At 43.9% G+C, this 19,988-nt stretch overlaps 1 protein-coding gene and 1 pseudogene across 1 annotated transcript; one reads left to right on the forward strand and one right to left on the reverse strand.

The window, feature by feature from the left end:
* Nucleotides 1-4,747: 4,747 nt before the first annotated feature.
* LOC103646168 (uncharacterized) lies at nucleotides 4,748-5,824 on the reverse strand. Its single transcript, XM_008670889.4, has 2 exons — nucleotides 5,471-5,824; nucleotides 4,748-5,348 (listed from the first exon to the last, which is right to left on the reverse strand). The coding sequence occupies exons 1-2, from the start codon at nucleotides 5,561-5,563 to the stop codon at nucleotides 5,088-5,090; spliced, it is 354 nt and encodes a 117-aa protein (XP_008669111.1). The 5' UTR covers nucleotides 5,564-5,824; the 3' UTR covers nucleotides 4,748-5,087.
* Nucleotides 5,825-15,223: 9,399 nt separating this feature from the next.
* LOC103648493 (uncharacterized) lies at nucleotides 15,224-18,906 on the forward strand (annotated as a pseudogene).
* The last annotated feature ends 1,082 nt before the right edge of the window (nucleotides 18,907-19,988 follow it).

Here is a 19,988-nt window from a genome sequence, read left to right on the forward strand (position 1 = left end):
TCATAGCCTCTCTGATCTCTGTAGCTCATAGACTACTAGGTCATGAGTTATGGGTATGTAAACTAAAATTGCCAAAACTACACTACTTTTGTTTTTAATGAAAATGGGATAAGGTATATGCCCTACTTTCTAAGTAAAATACTCACTATATCACTTGTATTTAGAAAGAGTCTTATGAATCAATTCAAGGATGCACAACCTAACAATGGTTAATTACCTAACTATTTAATTGGTTCAAGTATGGAAAGTCACAATTTTACTTGCATAAAATCAAACAAGACAAGGTTTAACATGGCATGATAACAATAAAAGCAAAGTTTAATTAATTGGAACAAAAAAAGCGAAATCAATAATAGATGGAATGCTATATAAATTTTGACAACTTAGAAATAAAAGGAGGATGTTAGATACTAATAGTAGCGCCTTCAAGAAATAAATAAAGATGCTTCCTTTTGTTGTAATTCACATTTTACACCATTTAGGGCACTCAGTCTAAGCTATGATTAAAGATGGTATAATGTCTTTTTGTTTACAAACATGGCCATTTATTTATAGTATCACATATAAAATAATGATTAGAAGCACAAAATTTGCTTCCTCAAGCATTGAATTGTACTGTGTGCATAGTTTGTTGTAAACTTATATGAGTATATCAAAAGCAACAAACATTACATGTACTTTGTTTTCTTCGTTAATCTTATGTCAATTTGCTTTTGTTCATTTCACTTCACAAGTAATAAATGGGGTGCCTAGAAATGTTACTTGGTGTTTGGTTATTCTACACAGACAAGCCACATTTTATAAAACTATGTTTTGATTGTTTACATTTTGTTGAATAGTACTTCGATGTTCTAGAAGTGGTCTCATATTTCTAGTAGAGATATGTGAGGAGAATATTTTATGTTTTATGTGTGCATCAACTTGTGCAAACCTGCATTGTCTAATATGACCAAATTTGACGTACTAGCTAATGTAGCATTATATATGTCTACTTTGAGTATTATACAAGCTTGCATAAGAGTCTATAAATAAAACCAAATATGAGTGAAGCAATACAACACAAGCCTAGATATAGGCTAATACATGCAACCAATAAGGCAACATATAGTGTAAGTCACACAAGCTTCTAGGGAAACCTTGCAGTCTTCAAGTAGCAGAGCTAGCCTATGATAGTGTTTTAATATAAGATGAAATTAATATGTTTCTAACCTATGAGGAGGTGCATATGTTACATGTAATGACTGCTACTATGTAGTTTAATTATCTCTAAACTTATAGAATTTCAGTTGATCACCTATGACACTAGTATCTATGTAGGCATATCAAGTATTTACTATTACCCAAGAAATAAGTGTTGTTAGCTTTAATCATTGACTGGTATGGTGCAAAAATGGTGAAGCAAATATAGAACATAGAACGAGTAGTGCATTAAATTAATGAACAATCAAAATTTTATGTATTAAGTGCATTTGCGCGGGAAATTAAAATATGTGTTACGTTAACAATGGAAAAGGGAACTTATTCATGCTTGGATATAACAAAAGATAATTAGATGAAACTCCATAAAGTGAAGTTTAAAAGAATCAAAATAAATATAAAATATATGTTTCATGGCCAATAATCAAAGGAATTTACAAATCAAATGATCATCTAAGTATCATGGGAAAAGGTTAAAGAACCTTAAATGTTTGGTGGCCTTGGCTTCCATGATCTGGAGAGAATGGGATGAGACCTACACATTTGTTGGTTATGGTCCTTAAAGGTTGATCCTTTAAAACCTTGGATTGGACTTCCATTTAATGTCCCTAAACAAGCACAAGCCTTGTTTGAGATGATAGTCACTATCACTATTGGGAATGAAGAATCTACTAGATTCTAGACAGATAGGTGCCCACAGGGCAAAATGTGGTTGATTTAGTTCAAAAATTATTTCATGTGGTTATCAAGAGATTATCTAAAAGGCGTACAGTAAGCCAGGCACTTGCCAACGAGAGTTGGGTCGCTACTGGTATCAAGGTTGCTCTCACAGTTCAAGTGTTACTGGACTACTATCTAATTATCTAGGAGATGGTAGAGGGCAGGGTCATACAACCTGACATTCCAAATCAATTCTCTTGGAAGATCTCTTTCAGTGGACAATATAGTAGTAAATTTGCATACAAGATCTTGAACTAGATGAATCTATAATTTTCATGAATCTATTATGCTGCTACTGTAACCGTTTGGTTAAGATTTCATACTTTTGGTAACAAATCTAGTTAAAGAAGGCAAACCAAACACACCTTAGCCACGTCCTAAGCCATGACGGTCCAGTGACTTAATATGGCACTGGTGTGTGCCAAAAACAAAGGGGGCATTTGGAAGCAAAGTAATTTAGGAGTTTTGAGGTAAAACCATGGTATTGGAGAATATCATAGTAGTTTTTGCCAAGAGGTGTTTGGCTATCTTGTTAAAAACTCTATTTTGAATACTATGGTTTTGTAGATACCATGATATTTTTTGGAGTATTTAAAACTTCACTCCAACCCAAAGTTTTTGTCTATGACTAGCCTTGCACATGTATATTAAATACTATTGTTTGAGATACTTTGTCTCCAAACACGTATTGCTAAGAGTGATGTAAAAAATAATGCGGTTATATCATGACATCTTAAAACCGCAATATTCTAAAACTATGGTTTTAAAATACTTTACTTCCAAACACGCCCAAAGTTTCTTGCTAGCGAGCAGGTTACTGAGCTTCTCTCCTGCCCTGCACCGCCCCTATCCCTGTCACTAGTACACAGAAGCTCTATAGTGGCGGTTCTAGAGGTATTTGCAGTGGCATTTTTCGGTGCCGCCAGTGCTAGGGGCTAGTGGAAAACAACATTTCCACTGACGATTATTTTGGAACCACCAATGGAAATTAGGAGCTAGTGGAAATACTATTTCCATTGGCAGTTTTCTTAACGAACCGCCAGTGGAAATACCATTTCCACTGGTGGTTTTCTTAAGAGAACCGCCAGTGGAGAAGTTCACTTTACAATGGTAGTTTTCTTTATTTGGTCGCTAGTGCTAGTTTTCTCGCCTTTTTCAAAATTTTAAAACAAAACTATAAATATACACACACAATCAATATATATATATATATATATATATATATATATATATATTGATTTGTCCTCTGTTGTCAAATACAACAGCATTTTTATAGTCCATGCATGGATAACATATGTGCTTTGTCTTTGTTCTCCAAGCATGGTTCGTAGCGACATCAATAAACCTATGTACCTCAGATATGTATGATGGATCTATCTTGATCAGATATACATTCAGGATGTCATCTCCATCATCACCTGTAAAAAAGTAGCATAAACACATAAGAACACAAATTGGCAAGAGAAACATAAACCAATATTTCCTAACAACTAAATATATCATGGATAAACAAAAATAGCAAAAGAAACATAAAGCAACCTTTTCGGTAACTCTCTTCCAAAAAATAAAGATCAAAACCGTTGTATTTTGTAAAATCTGACCGTCCAGTGAAAGTTGGGCTGTGAGCTACGGTTCCTGTCTGGAAGGATGAATGGGTGAAACCCTATATCCAAAATTCAAAACCTCTCCTTTGTATTTTATGAAATTTGGACCTCCAAAATCATCTTAAATATAAGTTGGTTGTGAGATACAGCTCCTGTCGGTGAGGACGAAATGATATTTATAATACAAAGTTCACTGACAGTTTTGTTAATACAACCGTCAGTGAAAGTGAGTTATTTTCACTCATGGTTACGTTAAGAGAACTAGCCGTGAAAATTGGTTTTCGCTAGTGGTTTATTAAGCCGAGTCCTACTGTTTATCACTCGGCGCGTAACCGAAACCGTCGTTAATCTCTTTTGTACTGGTGTGCTCTTTCTTCCCCGGTGCATGTGCTTCCCTCCCTGGCACTTAGGCCTTCTTCTTTCCTTGCCATCGGCGCCTGTCTCTTCAGTATTCACCGCTTGTGCTTTCTTCCTTGCCCTCAACGCGTACCTCCACTGTCCCCACTGCCACTAGGCCTCTTCGTCGATCTCCGTCGTCTCCTCCACCTCCAACCGGACGTTGCTCCATATTTGGTGACCGCTCCTTCGCTGGTGCTGCCTCCATCCCTCCACGGCTCCACCGAGTTGCACAACCTGGTCGGCGGCCGTCGGCCTCGTCCAAGATCTACAACTACCGCCGCCTGTCCCTCACTCCCAAAGTGTGCGCCTCCTTGCTGCCGTCGTCGGCCTTGTTGCTGCAAAGTCCTCACCGGCGGGCACCACCTCTCATCGAGCATCCATCGTAGGCGTCGCTGCCATGGAAAAACTAGGTTGCCAAACATCTACCTTCAACTATCCTCCAATAAGCAGCATGTGTGTGCAACCAGCCAAAAACAAGTTTGTTTTTTATTAAGTTGAAACTGTTTTAAAACGATTATAAAATAAAGTTGTTTTATTTTGGTAGAGCAAGTACGTAAATTTGAAACGAACGTTTGCGCCTTTAGTAAGAGAGACAGCTGCATTGATATCCCATCCCCTTCTTCTGTCATTTTCATTCAAAAACTATACGCCAAACACCATATACTCCGTATGCGTTGCTCAAGACAGCTCATCAACCAGTCATGTAGTTTCAAAACCATGTTGCTGCAGTTAACATAACATGGTTTGAAACTGACTGAATGCACGCATACTGAAAATTCGTCTACATTCAAAATTATTCGTCCATACTAGAAGCATTCGTGAAGAAAGAAAACAAGATCGTCGCCCATCGAAGCTGTCGATCGACTATATTCTGCGCTGTAATCTCGATCGATGGATCGAAACCATCAGTTGTCAGCCGCATACAATACAATCTGCCCTAGTAAAATTAAACGATAATCTTGCATTGAGGTGCTGGGACCATAATGACTCAAGTATAAAATTGCAGGAAACTTCTGAGATCTGATGGCATCCGATCGACGATTTAGCATACAACACCTAGAGAAAATTAATTAAAACAAGACGCGATGGGGAATGAAGAGAACAAACAGCGATATGTGTGATAGCTCTCGCATACACGAAAGGGCAATCAATGGAATTCTAAGGTAGCTAGTTGCTGGCGTCACGAGGATTAGGGGCGCCGCCATCCTCGTCGCCCCCCTGGATCTGCATCTCCTGGCGCTGGAACTTGTGGTATGCCCTCTCCCGTTTGGCGCGGGCCCTGTCCAGCTCTGCCCGCAGCCAAGAACAAGTCGAGCCTTGTGGCTTGGCTATGATCTCCTTCAGCAAGCCCGAGCAGGAGGAGATCTTCTCCATCTCGTCGTTGAGCTGCAGCTCGAGTTTACCGATCTTCGCGTCTAGAACCCTAATCTGCAAAGCAGATGGCCATAATCGATCAACACAGCTAGCGCACCACCTAGCTAATGCATACAAACGAAAACTCGAAAAGGAAACGAAATCCAAGGAACAAGCGCGAGCCCGGTCGTACGTACTTCACGTACGACGTTGCGCTCGTACACGATCATCTTCAGTCCCTGAGCAGGGAGAAGCTGGTTGTTCTGGTGGGGTGGAGAGGCGGCGGCCATGGCTGCTGCGGTGCGGATAACCTAGATTGCCTTTCGAACGACGATCTCTTGTCTTGCCTTGTGGATGGCTATGCCGCCTATAGGGATTGGTTTCGAACCAGTTGTTTAATTTCCCCCCTAGCTAGCTAGAACTGGATGGCGATGTGCCTACTGCCTAGGAGGAACAATGGAGGTCGCCGTGGGGGGTTTATATAGTGTGTGAGGAGTGACTAGTGAGGAGGGGGAAGAGAGGATCCAAGGACCAAGAGGCGTCTCCTACCCGACCTACCCCCTCCTTCCTAGTCTGCTCTAGCTAGGGATTGTCTTGTCCACTGACTACCTGAGTGTCGAGCGGCAGCCATTTAATGCTTTCAGCCGTTGCCATACTGGCTACAGATAATATTCTGCCAGATGCATGCCGACTTTATTTGGATTCAAAAAAAACGATGGTATTTGTTCATTCACATGTTTCAATTATTCGAGTGCTAAGGTGATGGGCCACAAACCAAATATCCAAAAGATAATTTGAGCCCATAAGACACTTATTATCAGACACGTGCCAACACAAGTTCACCCTTAAAGAGTACAACAGTGTCTATTTTAGAAAAAAAAATTATATAAATCGCACACAATCTAATCTATATATTACTATAACCTGGTAAATTTTGCTACCGAGAACAGAACGTGGCATCATGTAATTAGCCGACACATGCTAGAAATTTGTAAAAGACACCACGTTGTTTAAAATATTCAATTTTAGGGTATGAGAAAGAGAGTATGTTTTGTGTACACCAAGATGGGAGATGTACACTGTCCCTTGGGCGTCAACCAGGACGAAGATAAAAACATAATATGAGGCAACACCAAGAAGAAGAAAGCGACCGACGAGCCGAGCAGTCATGGAGAAATTTCCTAAAAACTTCGCTCGCACATCAACCAAGTGTAGTGTCATAGATGTGACGGTTTTGGAGGTCTTTCTCAACATTTCGTATAGATGGGGAGACTCTAATGCAACTCAACCGAGAAATGAGAAGTGACAGTGTGTTGTTGTGTTCTCTATTCTATACGTCTCATAAGAGCAAAATATAATACCATGAGCTGCATAAAGATTAAAAGATATGGAACATACATTCATTACCTCATACGTCAATCCACCATTTACTCATTCATTAATCGGCCCAAATTAATGGTAGGGTTAGCTCAACCATACAATATAATATTGTCGTGAATAATACTTTCGTACACCACGACTGCACTAGATAGGTTCTGAGACCGTCTCCAACAATGCACGATAAAGAAGTTGTTACCATATATTTAGCATTTTTTCGAACGTAAGGCCTCCAACAATGTCCGCTATCGAGTTCGCTAAAATAGCGGACGTCCCTAGCGGCGACTATATTTGGAAGTGTGTCGTGTGTCCTGTACCCACACGTGTTGCACCTTTCAGTTGCCACTCGCTGGCATCATGTCCTTTTTTATTACCTTTTGTTTCTTGTCGTTCCAAATGTGACCAATGATGCAGAGAGAGAAGAGATTAAATGATGAGATATAGAGGATGGATTTTAGAGGAATTTGCTAGAGATATCCTGGCTACAGATAATATTCTGCCAGATTTTTAACATCAATGCATGCCAACTTTATCTGGATTAAAAAACGATGGTATTTGTCCATTCACATGTTTCAATTATTCGAGTGCTAAGATGATAGGCCACAGACCAAATATCCAAAAGATAATTTGGGCCCATAAGACGATTATCAGACACACGCTAACACAAGTTCACCCTTAAAGAGAACAACAGGGTCTATTTTAGAAAAAAATTATATAAACTACACGCAATCTCATCTATATATTACTATAACAACCTGATAAATTTTCCTACCGAGAACAAAACGTGACGTCGTGTGGCTAGCTGACATATAAAAAATGTAATTAGCCGACACATGCTAGAAATTTTTCGTTAAAATATTCATTTTTAGGGTACGAAAGGGAGAGTATGTTTTGTGTACACCAAGAGGGGAGATGTACACTGTACCTTGGGTGTCAATCAGGACGAAGATAAAAACATAATATGAGGCAACACCAAGAAGAAGAGAGCGACCGACGAGCCGAGCAGTCATGGAGACATTTCCTAAAAACTTCGCTCGCACATCAACCAAGTGTAGTGTCACAGATGTGACGGTTTTGGAGGTCTCTCTCAACATTTCGTATAGATGGGAAGACTCTAATGCAACTCAACCGAGGAATGAAAAGTGACAGTGTGTTATTGTGTTCTTTATTCTATACGTGTCATAAGAGCTAGATATAATACCATGAGTTGCATAAAGATTAAAAGATATGGAACATACATTCATTACCTCATACGTCAATCCACCATTAACTCCTTCATTAATCGGCCCAAATTAATGGTAGGGTGAGCTCAGCCATACAATATAATATTGTCGTGAATAATACTTTCGTACACCACGACTGCAGTAGATAGGTTCTGAGACCGTCTCCAACAATGCACGATAAAGATGTTGTTACCATATATTTAGCATTTTTTCGAACGTAAGGCCTCCAACAATGTCCGCTATCGAGTCCGCTAAAATAGCGGACGTCCCTAGCGACGACTATATTTGGAAGTGCGTCGTGCGTTCTGTACCCACACGTGTTGCACCTTTTAGTTGCCACTCGCTGGCATCATTGTAACGCCCTGAATTTGGGGGTAAATTTTTTTTCTTCTTTAATACTCACCAAATTCAGGCGTTACTCTCTTTTCTCTTCCCGTTTCGCTCCTTCTTCCCAGTTTTTAAGCAGTATAGCGACTGGTGTCCGTATTGCGTGTAAACAAAAACCTAAGTTGTCATGGGTGTTGCATCATGCCGAGGCATATTTCTTTTGTCTGATGTCGTGTTCAATCGCGTGTTTGTCTAGTCTCGTTTCGGGTTTCGTTTTGCGCTTGGATTCCGATCAGTGCTTGTGCGTGTTGTGGGATTTTGACCCGCGACCCGGCCCGGCCCGACCTTGGCCCGCGCGCCCCTGGCGCCCCTGCCCTCCCCCATGCGCCCCCTGTATCTCTCTCACTCATTCAATTTTCCCGCGCACAACTCCCTCTCCCCACCTCTCTCTCTCTTCCCCCTTGTGCCCTAGGTGCTCCGGTGACGGTTATCGCCGGATTTGGATCCCCAAGGTGAGCTCCCCTCCCCCCTCTCTCTTCCTCTTCCTCCCCTTCCCTTCCCTACTTGCGCCCCCTTCTTCTCCCCTGCGTGTGCGCGCCCCTGGCGCCCTTGCGCGCGGCCCCTTGACCCCCCGCGTGGCTCCCCGGCCCCCGGCGGCGCGGCCACTCGTCCAACCGGCGCGGCTCCCCGCCCCCCACGGCACGGCCCCCCGACACCCCCGTCGGCGCGGCTCCCCCGGCCCCCTGCGCGCGGCTCCTGCTGCGTGGACCCGGCGCGGCCTCGTGTGCCACCGGCTCGCGCAACGCGATCCCGCGGGCGCAGCCCCACGCGCGCGGTGATCAATATTTGATTTTAGTTAATTTTAAACATTGTTTGACCCCGACGCGTGGCTCCTGTCGCGTGGCCCCGGCGCGGCCTCGCGCGCCCTTGGCTCGCGCAACACGATCCCGCGCGCGCACCCCACGCGTGCGGTGATCGATTTTTGATTTTAGTTAATTTTAAATATTGTTTAATTAACATGCTGCGTCGCACGCTTCGTCGCGTGGCGAATTAGTTTGGTTTCAAATTCTATTAATGTGCTGCGTCGCGTGCTTCGTCGCGCGATAATCCATTTTAATTTCAGATTAATTAATGTGTGGCGTCGCGCGACGTTTCGTTTTAAATTCGGTTTAGATGACGTATGCCGTCGTGCGCTCCGTCGCACGACGGTTGACGTCATTTTTATAATTAATTCAAGTGTCTCGTGGTGCGCTCCATCGCGCGATGAGTTGTTTTATTCTTAATTCAGTATAAGTGTTGTGTCACGCGTTTCGCCGCGCGACAATCTTTTTAAACTTATTTGGTCTGTTTATAATGATTAAACATGGAACATGACTTTATCCTATGGATAGCGCTATGGCCGAATTAATACCATTCTGTTTAGGCGAGTACTTTGATTTATAATTGCGTAATGTGATCGCTCTTCGACCGTAGCCTCGACCGTTACTTTCTCTTTCTCGCTTAGTCATAGGTGTGAGCCCTGCACCGAGCGTCTGTTTATTTATGATATTTTATTGCATGGCGTACTGTTCTTTTGTATTAAATTTGTGGAATGTATGTTTGAACTCGTATAGATAACGGTCAGTTGGTGGAGTCCGAAGGAGTTGCAGGTGAGGACCCTAAGCAGCAGCTGGTTGGTGAAGGCAAGTGTCTTTTGACCCATCTATGTCCTACTCATTCTTATAATTCACTCTCCGCATTTACACAATTTATACCTAAGGATTGACTAGATTTTATTTATCTTGTCCTTGTTTACCTATTCTGGTTGGGTTATTCTGGTTTAGCTATATGCTAGTGCTTCACATTAATCAATGAACATGATGAGATTATTTATGATACGCTATTTTCTCTTTTGATTATGATGATATACTTGTGGCATTTAAAGGGACTCGAGCTATTTCTCGAGTACCTCTCCGTAAGTACTGGTTCGTTGGATGACCGCTCGGGAAAACAATGCAACAATGAGGGTGGAATGGGACGCCCTTAGCTGAATAATTAGAGGAACTGGGATGTAGTTCGCTTCGCCGTTGTGCCATCAATGGGGCTCGGTGTATGCGGCTCGCTCTACCAAGGGTGGTTTGCCCCTTGGGCAGGAGTGCGGTACATTTAGGAAACCTAATGGGCGGCTACAGCCTCAGGGAATCTTTGTAAAGGCTACGTAGTGAAACCCTGCCTATTCACCTTGGTAGTGTTTAAGGGTTTGATCGGCCCGAGGCAAGAGGGAATCATGGCTTGTGGGTAAAGTGCGCAACCTCTGCAGAGTGTTATGAAACTAATATATCAGTCGTGCTCGCGGTTATGAGCGGCCAAGGGAGCTCCATTGATTAGAGATACTTTGATCAGAGATGTTTGTTTACAGGTGGTGACGAGGATGATGGTTATGATAATGCTTATGGTAATGGTAAGTGGTATTCTTTTCGTTTGGAAAGGGTACTTTGGGTTAACAACTTGGGTTAATGCTAAAACATGGCTTTCTACTAGTAATAATAACCCGACCAACTAAAAGCAACTACTTGACTTAACCCCACATAAAGCTAGTCCACTACAGCCAAACGGGACAATTGCTGAGTATGTTGATGTGTACTCACCCTTTCTTTACACACCAAACCCCCCTAGGTTGTCCATGTTGCAACCACTGCTCAGGAGAAGATGAAGTCGTGGAGGAAGACTTCCAGGAGTTCCAAGAGTACGATGAGTTCTAGGCGTGGGTTAGCGGCAAACCCCCAGTCGGCTGCTTGTGAAGGTCGTGTGTATCTATGTTTCTTTTCCACACTTTGATAATTGTAATGACTATGTGGATGTCTCGGACATCATGATGTAATCGACTATTACCTTCTTTTATGCTATTATTTGAGCACTGTGTGATGATGTCCAGTTATGTAACTACTGTGTACGTGAATTGCTGATCCTGTCACGTATATGGTTCGCATTCGGTTTGCCTTCTAAAACCGGGTGTGACATAGGTGGTATCAAAGCCGTGCTGACTGTAGGACCGCTAACCTAGAGTAGAATGGTTGTTCTAAGGACTATAAACCCCTATTATCACCTTGACTTTGGTATCCCTTCAAAAGTTGGTCATATCAATCAAATCTATGTTCTACTATATATATTATTCCTTGCTAAAATAATTGTTTATTCTAATTCCTAATTTTATGGATTGCTTGTTGGTCATATTAGCTCTGTTCTCACTCTTATTCTTACGGTGTCTTTTGTAGATGGCTCGTCTTAGACACACCGCATGGAAGTCAGTCATTCCTTTCTTGCCTTCTCGTCTCACGAAGCGTTCGCTTCGCCGTCTGGTGACTGGTTAGTCTAGCTATTTGGAGAGGCTGCACCACCGCCTGCACGAGGAGCAGGAGCGTCGGCGACAGGAGTTGGAGCAACAGGGCTCTTCTTCCTCGCTTTAGCAGGAGGTAGAGTCTGTGAGGGGCTGCTCTCCTGTGCCCCCGCTGGAGGCGCCCCCTGCACCACCAATAGGTGTCCCGACCACTGGAGTAGCTGCTGGAGGAGACCCCGACGATGGAGGTGATGACAGCAGCTCGAGCCACAACACCGACCTTTCAGAGGAATAGGAGTCGGAGGGATGGGTTGCCCGACCCATCACTCGTGACGTCGCTCGTGGGTGTCACTTTCACGATGCGCTCGACACCTTGCTATGTCAGGCACTTGATCGGCGTACCTGGTCTATCGAGTATCGCTGTGTTCTCTTGCAGCACAGTCGCGGGTGAAAGGGAATTAGGGTTACACCTAGTTCCTAAATGATTTTGGTGGTTGAATTGCCCAACACAAATAATTGGACTAACTAGTTTGCTCTAGTGCATAAGTTATACAGGTGTAAAAGGTTCACTCTTAGCCAATAAAAAGACCAAGTATTGGGTTCAACAAGAGAGCAAAGGGACAACCGAAGGCACCTCGGTCTAGGGCACCGGACTGTCCGGTGTACACCGGACAGTGTCCGGTGCACCACCGGACAGTGTCCGGTGCACCAGAGGACTCCAACTCAAACTCGTCGCCTTTGGGAAAATCCAGAGGCAACTCCACTATAATTCACCGGACTGTCCGGTGCTCCAAGGAAGAGCGGCCTCAGGAACTCGCCAGCTTCGGGAAACTGCAACGGCTGCTCCGCTATAATTCACCGGACATGTCCGGTGTACACCGGACTGTCCGGTGTAACTGCGGGGCAACGACTACTTCGCGCCAACGGTCACCTGCAACGGCATTTAATGCGCGCTAGAGCGTGCAGACGTCAGGCACGCCCATACTGGCGCACCGGACACTCTACAGTATATGTCCGGTGCGCCACCGGACATCCAGGCGGGCCCAGAAGACAGAGCTCCAACGGTCGAATCCCAACGGCTTTGGTGATATGGCTGGCGCACCGGACATGTCCGGTGTGCACCGGACTGTTCGGTGCACCTTGCGACAGACAGCCCCACCAAACGACTAGTTTGGTGGTTGGGGCTATAAATACCCCCAACCACCCACCATTCATTGCATCCAAGTTTTCCACTTCTCAACCACTTACAAGAGCTAGGCATTCAATTCTAGACACACCAAAGAGATCAATCCTCTCCAATTCCACACAAGGCTTTATTGATTAGCGAGAGAGATTTGTCGTGTTCTTTTGAGCTCTTGCGCTTGGATTGCTTCTTTTCTTTCTCACTTGTTCTTGTGATCAACACTCATTGTAATCAAGGCAAGAGGCACCAATTGTGTGGTGGCCCTTGCGGGGAAGTTTTGTTCCCGGCTTTGATTTGAGAAGAGAAGATCACTCGGTCGGAAGGACCGTTTGAGAGAGGGAAAGGGTTGAAAGAGACCTGGTCTTTGTGACCACCTCAACGGGGAGTAGGTTTGCGAGAACCGAACCTCGGTAAAACAAATCCTTGTGTCACACTCCTTATTTGCTTGAGATTTGTCTTTTGCACCCTCTCTCGCGGACTCATTTTTATTTCTAACGCTAACCCGGCTTGTAGTTGTGTTTATATTTGTAAATTTCAGTTTCGCCCTATTCACCCCCCTTTGGGCGACTATCAATTGGTATCAGAGCCCGGTGCTTCATTAGAGCCTAACCGCTCGAAGTGATGTCGGGAGATCACGCCAAGAAGGAGATGGAGACCGGCGAAAAGCCCACTACAAGCCACGGGAGCACTTCATCGGAAGAGTCCCGCACCAAGAGGAAGGAGAAGAAGAAGGACTCCTCCAAAGGGAAGGAGAAGAGATCTTCTTCACACCACAAAGAGAAGAAGGAGAAATCCTCTTCCCACAAGCCGCATCGGAGTGGGGACAAGAAAAGGAGGATGAGGAAGGTGGTCTACTACGAGACCGATTCTTCATCGGCATCCACCTCCGGCTCCGACGCGACATCCGTCACTTCTAAGCGCCAAGAGCGTAAGAAGTATAGTAAGATTCCCCTACGCTACCCTCGCATTTCTAAACATACACCTTTACTTTCCGTCCCATTAGGCAAACCACCCACATTTGATGGTGAATATTATGCTAGGTGGAGTGATTTAATGCGATTTCATCTAACCTCACTCCACAAAAGTGAGCTTCAAGCTCTCACTTGCTCCTCTATCAAGACACAACTTGATCTTTGAGCCAAGTGGACAAGAAATCACTCAATACCTCGATTCCACTAATGTCACCTTTGCCGCTCCGGCGAGGTAGGCGCGAACCCCTCACAATCAACACCGCGGCTTCTCCACAATCTTCTTGGAGAGCTCGACGGAGACAATCACCCGAGCCGTCTAGGAGGCGGCAACCTCCAAGAGTAACAAGCCAACGACGCTTGCTCAGTGTACCACCTAGTGCCTCAAGAATCACCGAATGATGCAAATGCACTAGGAACCCTCAATCTCTCACTAGAATGCAATCTCAAGCAAAGAGTGTGAGAGAGTGAGTTGGAGGATCACAAATGAGCTCAATGTGTGCAAGGAATGGTCAAGAGAGGTCTCACACACGAGCTACCCTTCTATTTATAGTCCCCCATCTAAAACCAACCGTTATGTGCAAAAGGGGGCAGTTCTGCGTACACGCGAACCGTCCGCGCCCTAGGGCCGGACGGTCCGCCGTACACCATAACGGCTATAATGACCGTTGAAACATGTCAGAGCAGACTCAAAAGGTGGGTCCGGACAGTCCGCCCTTCAAGGCCGGACCGTCCGCGACCTGGCAATTTCAAACACCCGAGCCTCGGAACAAACGGAGTTAACACACGCGGACCGTCCGGCTATAAATCCCGGACCGTCCGCGACCTGAGACAGTACTGTCCGGACTGGTCCCCCGGACCGTCCGTAGTACAAATCTATAAAAACACACAGTCCCTGTCCAAAAACGAGTTAGACACATGCGGACCGTCCGTGCCTCACAGGCGGACTGTCCGCCTATAATTCAGGGACTAACCCGAAGCTACCTTCCTCTGGTCAGGACTGCGGACGGTCCGGCCCTAAGGCCCGGACGGTCCGTAGTGCAATAGAACACAGAGTCAACACAAATGGTCAAACCCCGGATCCTCTGGAGGATCGCGGACGGTCCGCCCCCAAGGGCCGGACAGTCCGCGCGACCAAGACTTCTCAAATTTCAAACAAGCTTTTGAATGAACTTTTAACTCACGAAATGAGAAGCGCTGTTAGTCCTTATGCAAATGCAACTACTTGATGCTCTATGAGGCACTAAGTTTTACACAGATCAAAGTCATTGACCCCTCTTAATAGTACGGCTATCTAGCCTACTAATCCGGTTAGGTATCTTCTCTAAACTCCTCAAGACCGGCAAAAGTAAAACCTATATTATACCTTTGCCTTCATCTGATCCACAACCAATGCGTATGACTCTTCAACATTTCCTGTTCTATGTGGTCCAACCCTGCATTCTTATTTCTCCAAGAATCGTTAGTCCACAAGTAGTTGTCATTAATTACCAAAACATTACCAAAGGGGCCTAGATGATTCACACAGCTTCACCGCACGAGCCGCAACGGCGGCCATGTCCGTCCGCCCCAGTCCTACTCGGCTTGTACACGCGGCGAAGAGTGGTGCCGCCGTCGCCCTTCGCAGGTGCAGCCTCACCTCCAGGAGCGCCTTCTTCCTCGACCAATTTGCCTTCGTACAGGCTTTGGCCGAGCTCGCGAACCTCCTCCTAGGCGGCCATCGCATTGAATGTGATTCTCGCGAACCTCCTCCCACGCGCCAATCCCCTTACCCCGCTGTGCCTCCGCCCCCTCCCAGCATCTAGCGCGCACTGCAATCCTCTGTGCCCCATCCTCTATCGTGAGGCATCCATCCCTCCTTCTCCCACTCACTCGGATCCTTCGAGCGCGCCACCAAGCTCAACGCAATGGCCACACCCCGCCTCCCTGCACTACGCCTCCCTTCCCCACCGCCGGCGAGGTGCACCGCTGCCATCAGAGGACGAGCACGAGCAACAGAAGACCTTGAGGAGAAGCCCACCGTCGAGGATCTGTCCGTCTTCTCCGCTACCACTGTGCCGCCTCGCCCAGCCATGCAGTAAGCACCCCCTAGAAAAAGGAGACACCTTCCCTTCCTGCTCACTCGGATCCTTCGCCACCAAGCCTGACGCGATGGCCGCACTCTACCTCGACGCCCCGCCATCGCCGAGGTGGTCCCATCTCTGCATCCACTATTGCGCGTTGGGTCTTGGCCCCTCGCCATCTCATGGCATGATAGGCCAAGGGGGAGGACACATCGGTCCTAGCCCCTCGCCATCATTAATAGTTTGTTCCTTGTAGGCTAGGCTGATTATTTTGGAGCCCGATTTATTCTTTGTAGGCTGGTTCTTTTTTAGCCCAGTTTGCCTGGAAGAACAGAGTATGCCCAATTTATTCTTTGTAGGCCGGTTCGTCTCTATCGCTGGATAAGCTGGATCTTCTTCGGCAGGGGCAGCAGATATGAATCTGTTGCCTAGAAGAACAGAGTTGAGTGGAAAAGAAAACAATTTGTTCTGCCACAGTGGTCTCCTGTATGGATATGAATCTGTTGCCTGGAAGAACCGAGTTGAGTGCAAAAGAAAACAATTTGTTCTATGGATCCCCAATTTGTAGTCTTATCTGATGGTGAAGGAGGTCCTTTATTCGATCCCCAATCTGTAGTCTGATGGATTCCACTTCACATTTCTTTTTAATAATGTGTGAGTAGTTTGGTGGAATGCTTTATGGTGACCTTGCAAGATTTGTTCTATGTTTGCTAGGGATCAAAACAAAACTGTCTTATTTGTAGCATATCTTTTTCATTAGCGGCTTTAAAGTGATTGTTGTAAGCCTTTATTATGCAGTGACATCAGAGTACTGCTAAAACGATCATTTTTGCACACTCCGCTATGAAACCGATTTCTCAATCAATTTGTTTGACATTTGATAATTAATGCAGTAATACTCACCTGCTTGCTTCTGTCCTTGTTTTGATCTTTAGATCAGTTCTAGATAAAGACTAAATAACATCAATATTGTAGTAATGGCTAACACAACATGTTCCTCACTTGGGGAAACCCGAAATATGGCACTCAAATTGCAATTAAAAAACTTGCACTGAGTCAAAACAAAGAATTCGTGAATTATTGACAGAAATTAATATTACATCAAACGTTAGGTACATGTGCAAATGATTTAGCTCGCTTTTGGTCCTATTCTGATGGCACTACTGTTTTGGTCCTATTCTCTGGAATATTTCCTCTATTTCTTGGACCTTGTTTATTTGAGTTTCTCACTTTGAACACAGGGTGACATTATTTGTCCATGCTTTTCAGGATACGTGGATTTGATCCACCACCAGCTCGAGTTTTTGCTTGGCATGCCCTGGAGTTGGATGCATTCAAGTATTGTAAGATCATTCTTTTTTGGTTATTTCCTTGCATAAATATCATTTTGCAATGATGTTTTGTTAAAATACTACTGATTGCCATTACACAGATAATCCCAACTAGGGGATGACTTGATAACCTTGCTTACCAATATTTTTATTGTTTGATTAGTGCAAATAGTTGCTTCATATGGAGGATGCACAGGTGCAAACAATCTTGATAAGAATGGTAAACTAGACTGTTATGCCAGACATGTCTACTATTTTTTACATGTTGTTAGTCACCTGTTTGATTGATGGTGAACCTTACAATGACACCTGACAGAACTATCTCAATCCCACGTTTGTTTTAGAGGAGATTTTGAGTGGGAGAGCGCGACAGCGACATGTTGACAGGAGACGGTGGGAAGCGCCCGACAAGCTAATTAACCTGAAAGGTACAACCTTCAGTCCATGACACCAGCAGTTACGTGAAAGCGCTTGGATTTTGATTCCCACCGGTCTGAGCTGTAGAGCTTGGGCAACATCTAGGAAGTGTCGGGGTCTTCTGCCGGGTCTGGCCGCTCTTGAACACCGAGTCACCAGTTACCGTCGAGCAAGAGAGGATCACGGTCAAGTCAGTCGGGATCAAGAAAGAGTTCGATGCTGATAGGGTATTTGGGCAGGAGTATGCACAAGGTAATTTATTTCGGAATTGCTTCTTAACTTCTTTACTATAATTTATCTCGTTTATACTTAACATAACAAACTTAACTTTCTATTTTCACTATATATAATTTACACTCAAATTGCACCCACTGTAACTAGCGGAGAATACCTAAAAGCATCCACTATGGAGTGTGGATGCACCGCGAGAACCAAGCTTGTTCTATTAACTTGCGACCGGACTGTCTGCCTCATGGCCAGTCCCAAAATTTCAATGCAGCAATGCCGCTACCAAGGGCAATGTAATATTTTAGGACACTTTGGAGACAATAGTTCTTATGGTGCTCTATCTGTTTCTATTTTAGTAATTATAGATTTGTAATGAATTGTTTATTTGATTGAGAGATACTTAATGTATCAATGCAGCCAGGTAAGCAGGCTTCCTTGTGAGTTTGAAATTACCAATTGTTGCAATCCTTGTGATTCGGACAAGGAAAATGTTCTTGCTGTTCAAGTTATGAGATGGAGTGATGGCTCTTATCTTGAAGATCAGGATCACTTGCGGTTGTCTGGTATTCACAGGGACGTGCTCTTATTATCAAAGCCACATGTTACTCCTCATTTAAACTTGAATTAGGTGCCCCATGTTATGGGTTTGTCAAGGTTCGACATAATAACTCATTAGTTAATTCTAATAGGTAGAAATGCACATGGCATTTGGCTATCTCCATAAACCTAATATAAATATGGATCCTTTTATGCTTGCACCCTAAAATAATATGGAGCATCAGTTGCGAACTTTTCTTCTATTAGACTGATAGTATTTCACATACTATACTAAATGAGTGTGAGTCCACTGTTCTATTCTTTAACCTCTCTCTAGGAAGAATCCATGGTCTGTATTGTTTTACAGGTAATTTATATGTATTGCTTTGTTAGTCAAACATAGCCTATGTCCAATGGTTGCTTCAAATGATAATATACTTTTACTTAGCAGATATCATTTTGATTTGTAAGAGAAGGTGTTCCTGAATGCATCTTGGCTTTTAGGGCTAAACATTTTGAGATGCTTCTGGTCCTTTTTCTATAGGTAGCCTTAGTGATAACTTCTGTGCGATCATTGTGCTGACTGAGTATGGTTGTTTAACGGCCATCATTAGGAAGAAGGAAATTGTTGATGTCATAGTTAAGGCTATCAAGAGCACATGAGTATGAACCTGAGGTGGCTTGCTGGCGTACATGGAGCGGTGACAGATTGCATGCTGGTAGTTGATGAAACTGGTGGGATATTTGAGAAAGGTAATAGTTATCCCCAATTTTTTGGTACTTTAATTTTTTTGGCAATAACTAAGAATATAATAGAGATGTTGAACTGAACACAAATTGGATGTTCCCATGTGAAACAAATTATGCAGCATGCACCGTGCAATACATACATGCCACCATCATGTCATATCCGAAGAATATTGCCAACTCTATATAAATCAAGAATGATGGTTAAGATTAAAAGCTAACAATAGAGTCAACATGTCCACCTTGGGAAGCACATCGTAGAGTATGGTTAAAGTGTGTAGGACAAGGTCAGAATATCTTGTTGATCACCCAGAAGAATCAGAAAGGATCAGGGGCAACGAAAGCTGAAACGCCATGGATTGAAACACAGAAAGTTTCGATCAACATTATTTAGTAGAGAGAGTTGTGGAGAAATAAAATTAATTTGTTTGTTGGCGCAACTAATTAAACCACGTTTTCATTAACAATAATACTAACATGTTTTTGTTGTACCCTAGCAAAATAGAAGGTCATGTGTATGCTGCATCCGCTAATTGAACTGAATGATGGAATCATGTAAATAACAAGTAAAAATATCGTATACTGCTCCAGTCAAGGCTGTGCTAGTGATAGTTTAAGATTTTATATGGTAATTTTTTGGTTTGTAGTTAGCTTCAAAGTACTGTGATCTAACTTCATCAACCGAGCATGGAGGGTCACAATTCCCAGCCGTATCCAATAACTAAATTTTTTTGTGAAACGGAAAAAGAATAAGCAACTACATAGATAGGAATCAACATCATAGAAATTAGTACTTGCTGGTTTAAGTAACTAACTAGAATCTTTGGTCTAGATGACGAGGGAATGTCTATCCGAGGTACTGGAGGAGTTAGGAATATCTAGCCAAATGGGGGCTTGCTAGCAATAACCCCCTCAGTTTATGTCACAGTGTTGCAAACAAATTGGGCGGCTACATGACTCTAGGGTATTCTTCCATGTTGTTTTAGCTTGTATTTGTT

This window comes from Zea mays, chromosome 2 (assembly GCF_902167145.1).
Source record: "Zea mays cultivar B73 chromosome 2, Zm-B73-REFERENCE-NAM-5.0, whole genome shotgun sequence".
Taxonomy (NCBI): domain Eukaryota; kingdom Viridiplantae; phylum Streptophyta; class Magnoliopsida; order Poales; family Poaceae; genus Zea; species Zea mays.

Bases quoted from the DNA above. Each gene is read 5' to 3' on its own strand.
- LOC103646168 (XM_008670889.4), bottom strand. From the start codon at position 5,563: ATGGCCGCCGCCTCTCCACCCCACCAGAACAACCAGCTTCTCCCTGCT. The intron at 5,349-5,470 runs GTACGTACGACC...TCTGCTTTGCAG, and splicing joins AGCGCAACGTCGTACGTGAA to ATTAGGGTTCTAGACGCGAA.